Source organism: Gallinula chloropus, assembly GCF_964237585.1.
Source record: "Gallinula chloropus genome assembly, chromosome: Z".
NCBI lineage: Eukaryota > Metazoa > Chordata > Aves > Gruiformes > Rallidae > Gallinula > Gallinula chloropus.
Genome location: NC_140089.1, coordinates 22912927 through 22923725, shown reverse-complemented (window position 1 = coordinate 22923725; position 10799 = coordinate 22912927). Strand labels below are relative to the sequence as shown.

At 46.4% G+C, this 10799-nt stretch overlaps 1 protein-coding gene across 1 annotated transcript; it reads left to right on the top strand.

Moving 5' to 3' along the window:
- The first annotated feature begins 357 nt into the window (after positions 1–357).
- PPIC (peptidylprolyl isomerase C) lies at positions 358–9642 on the top strand. The gene is made up of 5 exons (XM_084277884.1): positions 358–503; positions 4800–4913; positions 5607–5700; positions 7120–7304; positions 9090–9642. The coding sequence occupies exons 1-5, from the start codon at positions 396–398 to the stop codon at positions 9216–9218; spliced, it is 630 nt and encodes a 209-aa protein (XP_084134010.1). The 5' UTR covers positions 358–395; the 3' UTR covers positions 9219–9642.
- The last annotated feature ends 1157 nt before the right edge of the window (positions 9643–10799 follow it).

Here is a 10799-nt window from a genome sequence, read left to right as displayed (position 1 = left end):
GCGAGGCTGGACCTGAGGAGGCCACACGGCGTCCCGCCCGCACCCTAAGGAACGGGCACCATGACCACGGCGGCATGTGTAACCACACCGTGCCGGGCCAGGGCGCCGGGGCTCACCCTGGCAGCCCCACCACACCCCACAAGCAGGGATGAAACCCGCGGGGTGGACGCAGGCGGCCGCCACCGCACCGTTCCCGCGGCCCGCGTTAGCGCAGGGACAGTCCCCCAAGACCGCGCCGCTCCCCTCCCCACTCCCACCGCCCCCTAACGCCAAGCGGGGCCGGCGCCGGCCGCACCTCGCTCGGGTGACCACCCCGCCGCTCACCCCCCCGCCACATGGCGCGGGAGGAGCCGGCCGGCGGCGGGCGCAGGCGCCGCAGCATTCGCCTCAGCGCCATGGCCCGCGGGGGGCCGGCGGCGATCCTCGGTGCTGTCGCTTGCCTTTGCTTCCTGGCCCCGGCGGCCGAGGGCTTCAAGAAGAGGGGACCCAGCGTGACCGCCAAGGTGACTCCTGCCTGCAGTCGGGGCGGCGCCGCCGACCAGGAAGGTTCCCCGGCCGCCTGCTTGAGGCGAGCAGGGATCGGTCGGTCGTGAGGCGGCCGCGGCGTCTCCTCGGCGGGCCCCTGGCGAGGATGTTTTTCCTCGTCGGTCGTTGCCGGGCGGGTGGGGGCCGCTGGGCTTCTTTTCGCCCCGGTTTTACAGTGCAAAGGTGGTTCCCTGTCGGGGCGGATTCCGGGCGGGAGGCAGGCCCTGCGGGGGCCGGGTGTGGGGAGTGCGCGGACGAATGGCTTAGCGTTCCCGTGTGTAGGCGTCTTGGGGTTCTTTCCTTCCTCTGTTTGTTTTGCGACCCTTTGGGGCATGCCCCCTTCCTGCAGGCGCTGGCACATCGCAGTCTTGCAGCGAGCTGAGCCTGCCTCTGACCACAGAGCTGGCAGCCCGCACTCAGCTCGGTAATTGCAGCCTTGCTGCCGCGGGCGCGCTGTCGCCGCCGGCGGCCTGGGGCTGCGTGCCGGCGCCCGCCCCGCGCTGAGCGGCGGGGTGGGTTTGGGTCTTGCGCCCCCCGCCTCCCCTTGGCTGGAAGCCTTGGTGTCGCGACCTGTCATTTGATGGCCGCGTCGCTTCCCGCACCCCCTGCCCGCGACAGGCTCAGGCAGCCGGTGCGGGTTGAAGCTCGGCCGCCGGCGTGGCTCGGCGCCGCGGATCTCCCGGGAAGCCGGCACGGGAAGCCGGGCCGCCGGCCGAGGACAGGCGCGGCGGTTACGGGCGTCGCTGCCGGGGTGCGGCGAGGGGGTGCACCGGGCCATCGCAGCATGCCGGCGGCCCGATCCGGGAAGTTTGTGCTGGTGCGGGAGGGAGGTATGGTGCCCAGTCCGGGTCTGGGTAACGTGGGGGCTGGAGGCTTCAGCCCTCGAGAGCGAGCGCCTTGCTCTTGGCACAAGAGGCGTGCGCCTGTGAAAGCGCAGCGGGGCACGGCAGGGCAGAACGGCTGCCTCAGGCACGGCCTCCGCTTCCCGAGCCACAGGCTGCCTGAACTCATTGCCACCGTTGTCTGCAGTAGCCTACAGTTGAACTGCCATGGGCTTCTAGTTCATGAATTATTATTATTATTATTATTATTTTGCTTTCTTGTGGGAGTTATCGGGAATAGTGTGGCCAGTAGGTCTAGGGAGGGGATTGTGCCCCTGTAACTGCCCAGTACCTTGGTGAGGCTGCACCTCGAGTACTGTGTCCCGTTCGGGGCCTACCAGAAGGACATTGAAGTCCTCGAGCGTGTTCAGAGAAGGACAACCAGGGCAAATCTTACGAGGAGTGGCTGAGGGAGCTGGGGATGTTTAGCCTGGAGAAGAGGCTGAAAAAGGTTGTAGAGAGGTGGGCGATGGTCTCTTCAGCCAGGTGACAGGAGGTAGGACAAGGGGAAATGGCACAAAGCTGTGCCAGGGCAGGTTCAGATTAGATGTTAGGAAAAAAAATTTTCTGAAAGAGTTTTCAGGGCCTGGAACAGGCTGCACAGGAAGAGGGTTGAGTCACCATCCCTGGGTGTGTTTAAAAGACAGATAGATGAGATACTTAGAGATATGGTTTAGCATAGGTCGAGAATGGTTGGAATTGATGATCTTAAAGGTCTTTTCCAACCTAGTCTTTCTGTGATTCTGTGGTATGTTTCAGCCTTCAGATCATCTTGCAGTATATTCCAGATATACCTAAAGTGCCTTGCTTCTTCAGGCCTTCTGCCTGGCATTTCGTTTTATCCCCTTTTTTGATTTTTATGTTGCGGGACATGAGAGAGTTGCAGCTGCCAACTTTCTTTGTCCAAGCCACTCCAAAGTGTTGTAGAGGTCATCAAATCACACACCAGTTTTATCTCTTCCTGCTTGCATAGTTTATTTAACTTTCTTCTTGTGAAAGGTCTTCCAGATCTTTGAGCATCTGTACTGCCCTTTTCTCTACCTTTTTATGTTGGCTTTATCATTCTGTGGTTGAGAAGCCAGTTATATGAAGCATTTAGGGTATGAATGCACAGGATACCATTACATAATTATGCCCATCTCTTGTCCATTTTTAATTACTTCTAACATACATTTTCCTTCTCTGACCGTCGCAAGCCCAGAGCTAAACTTTTCATCAGACTGCTCACGGTGACTCCAAATGTCTCTTTGGAGTGGCAGCTGATGTAGAATGTCTTGTTGTGGCTGTATAGTCCTTCTCTGTGTGCAATATTTTGCATTTTTCAGGAGTTAATTTATTACATTGCGTGGTCTCTAGGAATCACGAGATGCTTCTTTCACCGTTGACCTCCCCACCCTGACACAAATAATTGAATACTCATGGCCATTGTTTCATTTTAATATACACCATCTTGTGTAAATTATATAGGGATATGTTAATGAGAACCAACCACTCCTATTAGTGAACTCTTTTTCATTTCAGAGTTGAAATATAGCAAATTGTAAATAACATTAAATATTTCTACATGTATTAATAAGACTGAAAATGTTTAATATTTGTCTTAAGCATTTGTGGTGAAGAATCTGGCCAGATTTTTTATTAGATCTGGGACTGCGGTTTTCACAGCTCACCAGTGTCTACATGGTTACTGATTTTCCAGAGAACTTAAGGAAATATGCTTAGAAGAATATGGCTTCTCTATACAAAAATGGCATCTAAGGCTACCAAATATTTCCATATTTTATTTCTGTGTCAGAAATATGGACAGACACATTATGTGGTGCATAATTAGGTAGTGCAGAGCTTTCAAATAAATCATGTCATATGTTGCACAGGTATGTGGGGTGGTGAGGAGCTTCAGATTTGTTCACAGATGCAGAATAAGCCGGTGTGATTTTTTTGGAAGCACTGGGCTTGGTGCTCAGGCAAGCAGCTCTGCAGAGAATGAAGCCTTCTGCTTGGGTTATGTTTGCAATATGTGATGGCCTCATCTTTGTGTGCTCTGCGAAGGTTTTTGATGCTACTGCTGTTGCGGGGGGTCAATGTACTTTAGCCTCATTAGTGTTACTTATATTTGTTACTTACTTACTTCAGGCAGCCCTTCTTAGTAGGGCAACATTTCCAGTTGAAATAAGGTGTAGGCAGGCAGTACCCCTTACCTAGGTAAACGCGGTGGCAAAATTCAGAGAACTGGGCTTATAAAAATGCTAAGAAGTTAGTGAAAGTGTGCTGTTAATACTTTGGAAGCCACACATCTAAGAGGTATGTTATTTAGTGCCAAGTGCCAAGGAAATGAATGAGGTGTATCAAAAGGAATTTTATTTTCTTTATAGAGCTTTTATAGCATTAGCCAAGAGTTCAACAGTCAAAACCACATGGAAGATCAAGAAACGGTAGAAATGTTTAGCAGGAGAGCGTGAAAGAGGCATTCATGTTGGAGAGACTTTGGTAATTTATTATCATCGTTGGACTAATTTCTTAGTGTTGCAGACAAGTAATATTTGGTTGAGTGCCACAAGGAACAGCAAATACCACATCATAGGAATACACATTGCTGTTTCCTAGAAGTTGTAATAGTCTTTATGTAACTTTTTGAGAACTTCAAAATGCCTCATTTCCTGACAGCTGTTCCTATTTTCAGTAATTGTTGGAACATTTTTGCACATTTAAATATGCATTCATATGTTCTGAGCTATATTAAAATGCTGTATAACTCATTTGCCTCTTTGAAGTTGCTTTTTAGCAATATCTATGTTACTTTTTAGGCAATCAGCTGAGTAATGTATCATGGTCATTTCTTTGTCAGGTTTGAATTCATATTTAGGAAAGTAACTCCTTGCTTGAGCTGTAGGATTTTATTCTCACTGTCAGTTAAATGGAATTTAGGCTTTTGCCCATACTTAATCACATACATACTAATGCCTAGATCAGTGAAGATTATGAGAGGATAGGAAAGTACTGTTTGTGGAGAATGTCAGTACTGTAGTTCCTTGTTCTTCACCATACTGGAACAGCATCATTACTCTCCCATACCTTCAGGTTTCATCTTTTCTGTATGGCTTTAGAGGCATGAGTGTCTGGGAGACACCATCAAGCATGTGACACAGCAGTCTCACTGAGCCCTTAAAGGCAGTAAGCATCAAAATGCACAGTCAGCAGTTCTCAGTTTCCTGCATAATCTGTTTTTAGTATCTCTGAAGGGATTTTTCTTAAGCAGTGCTCCTGGGAATAGAAGGATACTGTTAATATAGACCAGCCAGAAGCAGTTTCTTAGCATCTTATGCTTTTAAAAGTATAGCCTTTTTGTTGTGCTCATATTTCTATCACTTTTGTTCTTTTCACAAACATGTTCAGGTGTTCTTTGATGTGAAGATTGGAGACAAAAATGTTGGCAGAATTGTAATTGGGTTGTTTGGAAAAGTGGTCCCAAAGACCGTGGAGAACTTCATTGTGCTGGCAACTGGAGAAGTACGTTTGCTGTTTTCTTCCACTGTGTACTGGGGTTTGGATTGGGCAGTAAATATTTGTTTAATCCTGTTTCAGTTGCAAACTGGTGATCTTTATTCAGTGGAGCCCATGCGAGAGTACCATACCCAAGGCTGTGTTTGTCCTCTTAGGTCCTTGGGGTTTGTTTCATAAGATGAGTTCATAAAAATCACAGAATGGTTTGGGTTGTAAGTGACCTCAAAGATCATCTCATTCCACGCTCCCCCACCATGGGCAGGGACACTCCACCAGCCCAGGCTGCCCAAAGCCCCATCCAGCCTGGCCATGAGCACTGCCAGGGAGGAGGCAGCCACAGCTTTTTTGGGCAACCAGTGCCAGGGCCTCATCAGCCTCACTGGGAAGAAGTTCTTCCTAACACCTAATCTGTAATCATGAGGTGTTGGATGTCACCACCTCAGTCTGTCCCTGTCATGCATATTTACAATGTGGGAGTACCATGGTGAGACACCATTCAAATGAAGAGCAATGGCTTTGATCACCTGCATAATACTGGCCTTTTGGTAGCACAACCCGGTGTTATTTGTTTCTTGCCAGTATTTGTCTGTGGTGGTGGTAAGTTTTGTGGTATCTGGCTATGCACCACAAGTGTGTTTCCATATGATTGTATAGAACTGGATACTAAATTAATTTAAAAAAATCATTTCATTCTCTTAGAGAGGATATGGATACAAAGGAAGTAAATTTCATCGTGTGATCAAAGACTTCATGATTCAAGGAGGAGACTTTACAGCTGGAGATGGATCAGGAGGTAATATACTTAGTGTCTTCCAAGTTCCCTTTCTTTTCCTTGAATGTCTACTGAGAAGAAGGACAAACCAACATATTCCCTCATTCTTTCAGCTGACAAATGAAGAACAGCCTGCTATTTGTTTTAGAGCATCTAATCAATTTCTTGGAATATAAGCTTCAATTATTTGGATTACCTGATTATATGTAGAGGTTCCTTTGTTGTCAGTTTTTCCAGATAGCTCTTTGCTGTCTGCAGCTTGTCCCCATTCATGAAACACGACTTTGCTTGCTGGGCTGCAGCCATGTTACCAGCTGAGCTGCTCCTACAAGCACACTGTTTCCAAACGATGCCCTTCCCCTGCTTTGGCTTTGTGACAGCACTCCTTCCCAGAGGCACTCACTGGTTGCATGTGTATGTGAACCAGTTCAAGTCATCCAGCGGAAAACTAGTCTGTGAGGAAACAGTGAAAGCATGTGGAGGGAGGGCAGGTGGGGAAGGACTAGGCTGTCCTCTGTCCTCAGCTACCTCTGTGGAACCTTCTGAAATGTGCTGTAGGAGGCAGTTTCAAAACATGGGTACAGAAACAAGAGCATGAGGGTCATGGCCTTTTCCTTTTTCCTCTTACTAAATTTAGAACCAAAAACGTACTGGTGGTGTGAGTTCTGGCTGTGTGTATCACTTCTCCCTTCTGAGCACCCACTGAGGCGGGTGATCCCAGTGCAGCATGTCTCACATTGCATGTGTTCTTGCTTCTGATTTCTTCTTTTCCTTTACATACGTATTCTTCATGAGCTACAATTTGAGCTGTCTGTGTAGGATACTAGTGATTGCCCTGCTGGGACACAGCAGGGATAACATGCATTCCTTTTCCTGGCAGCCAACAATGGGAAGGGCTAAAATACCAAAGACAGAGTTTTGGCATTGAAGGTAGTCAGTGCTTGTTGGCCTGCCAATACTGTTTACTGCGATAGTATCTGGTGGCATGTTGGGGGCAGTGTCCCCAGTGTGCTAAGGCACTGTACAAATACAGAATGAGACTGACATTCTTCACTTTTTAAAGTGATGGTGGTTTAAACATCACTCGGGTGTTTTCTTCCGACCTCTTTTAGAAACATAAAAATCCTCATGTGGTGTTTATACAAATCCACACCAAGTCTTCTAGGCTAAATTCCACTTAGCCTTCATATATTTCTAGATGTTTCTAAAGCAATTTCTTATTAGGAGAAAAAAGTTGTAAAAGCAAAGACCGAAATTGTTTCAGGTTATCTTTTACAAACAAAATGATGTCAGCTACAGAATCGTGGATGGAATAGTGATGTTGCTGTGTTTAACTGACACCAACAAGCTTCAAATCCCGAATTCCCATTTTTCAACAAAAAGGGCTTTGTGTGTTTGTTTTTTTTTAAAAGAAGTTTGCTTCCTTATTTTGTGTCATAGGAAGAAGCATCTATGGAGAAAGGTTTCCAGATGAGAACTTCAAGCTCAAACACTATGGAATTGGATGGGTTAGCATGGCTAATTCTGGCCCAGACACCAATGGATCCCAGTTCTTCATCAGTGTGACAAAGCCTTCCTGGTTAGATGGAAAGCATGTGGTATTTGGCAAAGTCCTTGATGGAATGGTAAGCTAAAAGTACTGGCAAGATTAACCAAGAAAATCTGGACAAATCTGCCACGTTGTATCTGCGTTAATGTAACTTACCCCGCTGTGGTTAAAAACAGTCGAGTGTTTATCTAATATGTATGTGGTAGAAAACGATTGTGAAGACCCTTGGAGCTGGACGATTTAGAATTGAGAGAGCAAACGGTGACTGCAGAAATGGAAACTTAAATCATGCCTTTGGCTTTCACAGCTCGTTTCAGACCACTAACCACTGAAATCAACCCTGACACCTTTGCAGATTACAAATGGAGTAAGTTCAGGTCCCCCTTTCGCTAACGCTGTTAGCCATGAAATAATTGTATTTCTACAAGCTGCAATCTCATTTTGTAGCCTGTGCTAGTTACGGGTAACACTTCCACGGTAAGGGTTTTTAGAAGCATGTGAATGTAAAGTATATAAACAAAACATATATTCAGATCTGTTTAGAAAGAAAGAAAATAATGAAGCTAATTTCCCAAACCTGTACACAGCTGTAGAACTGGTCAAATAATATATTGCAAAGGCCATATAGAATTAAGTTTAAAAATGTTAGTTCCACTTGAGTACTCTTAGGAGTCTGGTTTTCCTTTTAAATGAATCTGTTTAATCTGTTTTGAAATGAATGGGAGAAACATGAACTGCTGCATTGAGGAGTTTGAAAACATCATCAGAACACTCACCCCTGCTTCTGCATTCATATTGAAGTCAATTCTCATGAGCTACAATAGGAGCTGGAAGTTTTTGAAGACAGACTTCACAGAATCACAGAATCATAGGGGTTGGAAGGGACCTTGAGAGATCATTGGGTCCAGCCCCCCTGCCAAAGCAGCTCCCCAGCTCATATTGCACAGATAGGTGTCCAGACGGATCTTGAATATCTCCAGAGAAGGAGACTCCACCACCTCCCTGGGCAGCCTATTCCAGGGCTCTGTCACCCTCACTGAGAAAAAGTTCTTCCGCATGTTGGTGCGGAACTTCCTGTGCTCCAACTTGCAGCCATTGCCCCTTGTCCTGTCTTCACAGAGCACTGAAAAGGGGCTGGCCATTTCCCCCTGCATCCCATACTTAAGATATTTATAAACATTAATGATGTCCCTCCTTAGTCTTCTTTTCTCCAGGCTGAACAGCCCCAGCTCACTCAGCCTTTCCTCACAGGGCAGATGCTCCAGGCCCTTAACATCTTTGTAGCCCTTCTCTGGACTCTCTCCAGGAGATCCCTGTCTTTTTTATACCAGGGAGCCCCGAACTTAAGACTGATTTAGTTAGATTAATGGACAAACACACACAGCCCACAAGTGAATACTGCTAGCTGAATCTTGTCCTTTAAAAGTACTACTTCCATCAGTTGGCTGGCGTGGTACCAGCAGTTTGCCTGTACTTGTCTGACTGACATCACTTAAAATCTGTGTCCTATGCCAAAGCTAAAAGCAGGCATCACATTTCTTGAGGCACCGTTACGCTGTGCAATTAGAAAATAATTACTGTTCGTCCTTCATGCTCTCTGGGTTCACTTCTTGCTCACAGTCTACAGATAGACCCTGTGTGTGTGACAGGCTTCGTGTGGTTGTTGGCTGCGTGTGGTGGCAGAGTGCACTTCCGTTCTTGCGGAGAAAAATGCAAGCATGTGGGAGCACAACTGGGTAAAGGTCTTTGTGCAGGAGCTGCTTAATAACTAGTAATGGTAGGAGCACGTGGGTGTTTACCTGGTGCTGGGCTTGAGCCGCTGGAGCTTCCTTGGCTAAACTGAACCTCATTTTTTTGACAGTCTGTGGTGCATTCGATAGAGCTCCAGCAGACAGATGAGCACGACCGACCCCTTCAAGACTGCGTGATTGTCAACAGCGGTAAAATAGCTGTAAAGGAACCATTTGTAGTTGAAGTAGGTGACTGGTGAGACCAACAGTCAGAATGGAAAGTAAAATTTAGTCACCTTAAGGCCTGATCTTAACTATTCATTGAGTTTTCACCTCAAGGCATATGAGGCTGTATTTAGACAAGTTACCATTTGCCAAGTACATAAAAGATGTGACTGTTTTTGTAACAACTTGATGGCTCTGGGATCTGTCACTCCTTGAAGTTGAAGACACATCCTGCTAAATCCTGGGTCTTGCAGGAAAAGTCTTTTGTGAATAATTTTTGCAATGCTTCCTTTTTTTCCCAAGGTTTGAAATACAATAAGTTTGTTCTCTCTTTGGACATTTTTGCAAAGTTTGTTTCTACCTTTTTAACTGAAAATATTATTTTCTTTACCAGTATGAGCATTTTTAAAAGTAATAAAAAAAGTAAAATATAGAAATGTTTTGAATAAATAAACTTTAATCTCAAATACTTACTGAAGGTGTTTTTTCATTTCCTCCCCACCCCGACACCTTTTTTTCTCACCTCATTCGGTTCTGCAGAAGATGCTGGGGATGCTGCTTTCCATAAAACAGAGTTGGAAGGTTAGGGCAAGGATGTAATGTTTTTCTAATCTTGAAGTCCTTGCTGTCTTTCAAAACCTCACAGTATTCTGTTACTGTCCTGTCATCAAGAAAGAGCAGCTCTAATGTTCAGTAGGATCATCAGTTAGAAAATGATGAAAATGGGAAAGTCCTTGTTTTGCAGCGCGGTGAATTTTGCAACACATAGCTAGTGCTACTGACAGTGAAGCTAAAAAGATTTTCTTAGTTTGGTTTTGTTTAGTTTTGCTGTATGTCAGGGATGCAACTGCAGGTTCCTAATTTTTGAAATGCTTCTTAAAGAAGTCTTGAGCAGACCGTTTATCTGGTAGCTTTTAAGCAAGGCCAGCGTAAGGTACTGCTTTAAGACAGCTGTGTTTGTTAATGAGGTTCCTTAATGAGCTACACAGTACACAGAAAAGGAAGTGTATTTCTCCTTCTGAGTTTCCAGTGTTTCAGAACTGGAGGTGGAAGAGCCAGTGCCAGGACCCGGTGAAGGCTTCATCCCCTGCACAGTGGCCAGCACGCCGCTTACCTGTGTAATGACTGGTTTCCTGAAGGGTGTCTTGCATTCCACATGAGGTACTCAGACATGAAGTGGTGCAGGGCACGAGCTTGTCGGTACCTACTGGAACCCCCTCACAAGGGAACAGGGAAACATGAGGCAGGGATGACCTCAGGTCCTCCCAACCTGGAAAAGATTGTCTTCTTCAGAACACAGCTAAGTGAGACCTTGTCAGGGGCCTCTAAATTTGCCTAGTAGTAGACAATTGGACTTCAGTTTTACCCCAGTTCATTTTTCTTTCTACTCACTGTTTAAGGTAAAATTTTCTGAAAAGCAGCACTGGGAAGCAGCGTTAGGAAGCAAGTAGGAGAATGTCTCAGCCTCTTGCCCAAACAGAATTCTGCTAGTAGCTGGAAACTCTGCTGGAGGTTGACTCCGTAGACAGTGGCAGCTCTGCGACCTGGACAAGTGCTGCAGTCACAGGATGCCTTTTGTACAAGTCCCAGCTTTTCACTGGCCCCAAGCAGGAGCC

What these genes read in the sequence shown, in the direction of transcription:
- PPIC (XM_084277884.1), top strand. Translation starts at nt 396, where the DNA reads ATGGCCCGCGGGGGGCCGGCGGCGATCCTCGGTGCTGTCGCTTGCCTT. An exon ending in GACCCAGCGTGACCGCCAAG is followed by an intron (nt 504 to 4,799) that starts GTGACTCCTGCC and finishes AAACATGTTCAG; the next exon opens with GTGTTCTTTGATGTGAAGAT. An exon ending in AGCTGGAGATGGATCAGGAG is followed by an intron (nt 5,701 to 7,119) that starts GTAATATACTTA and finishes TTTGTGTCATAG; the next exon opens with GAAGAAGCATCTATGGAGAA.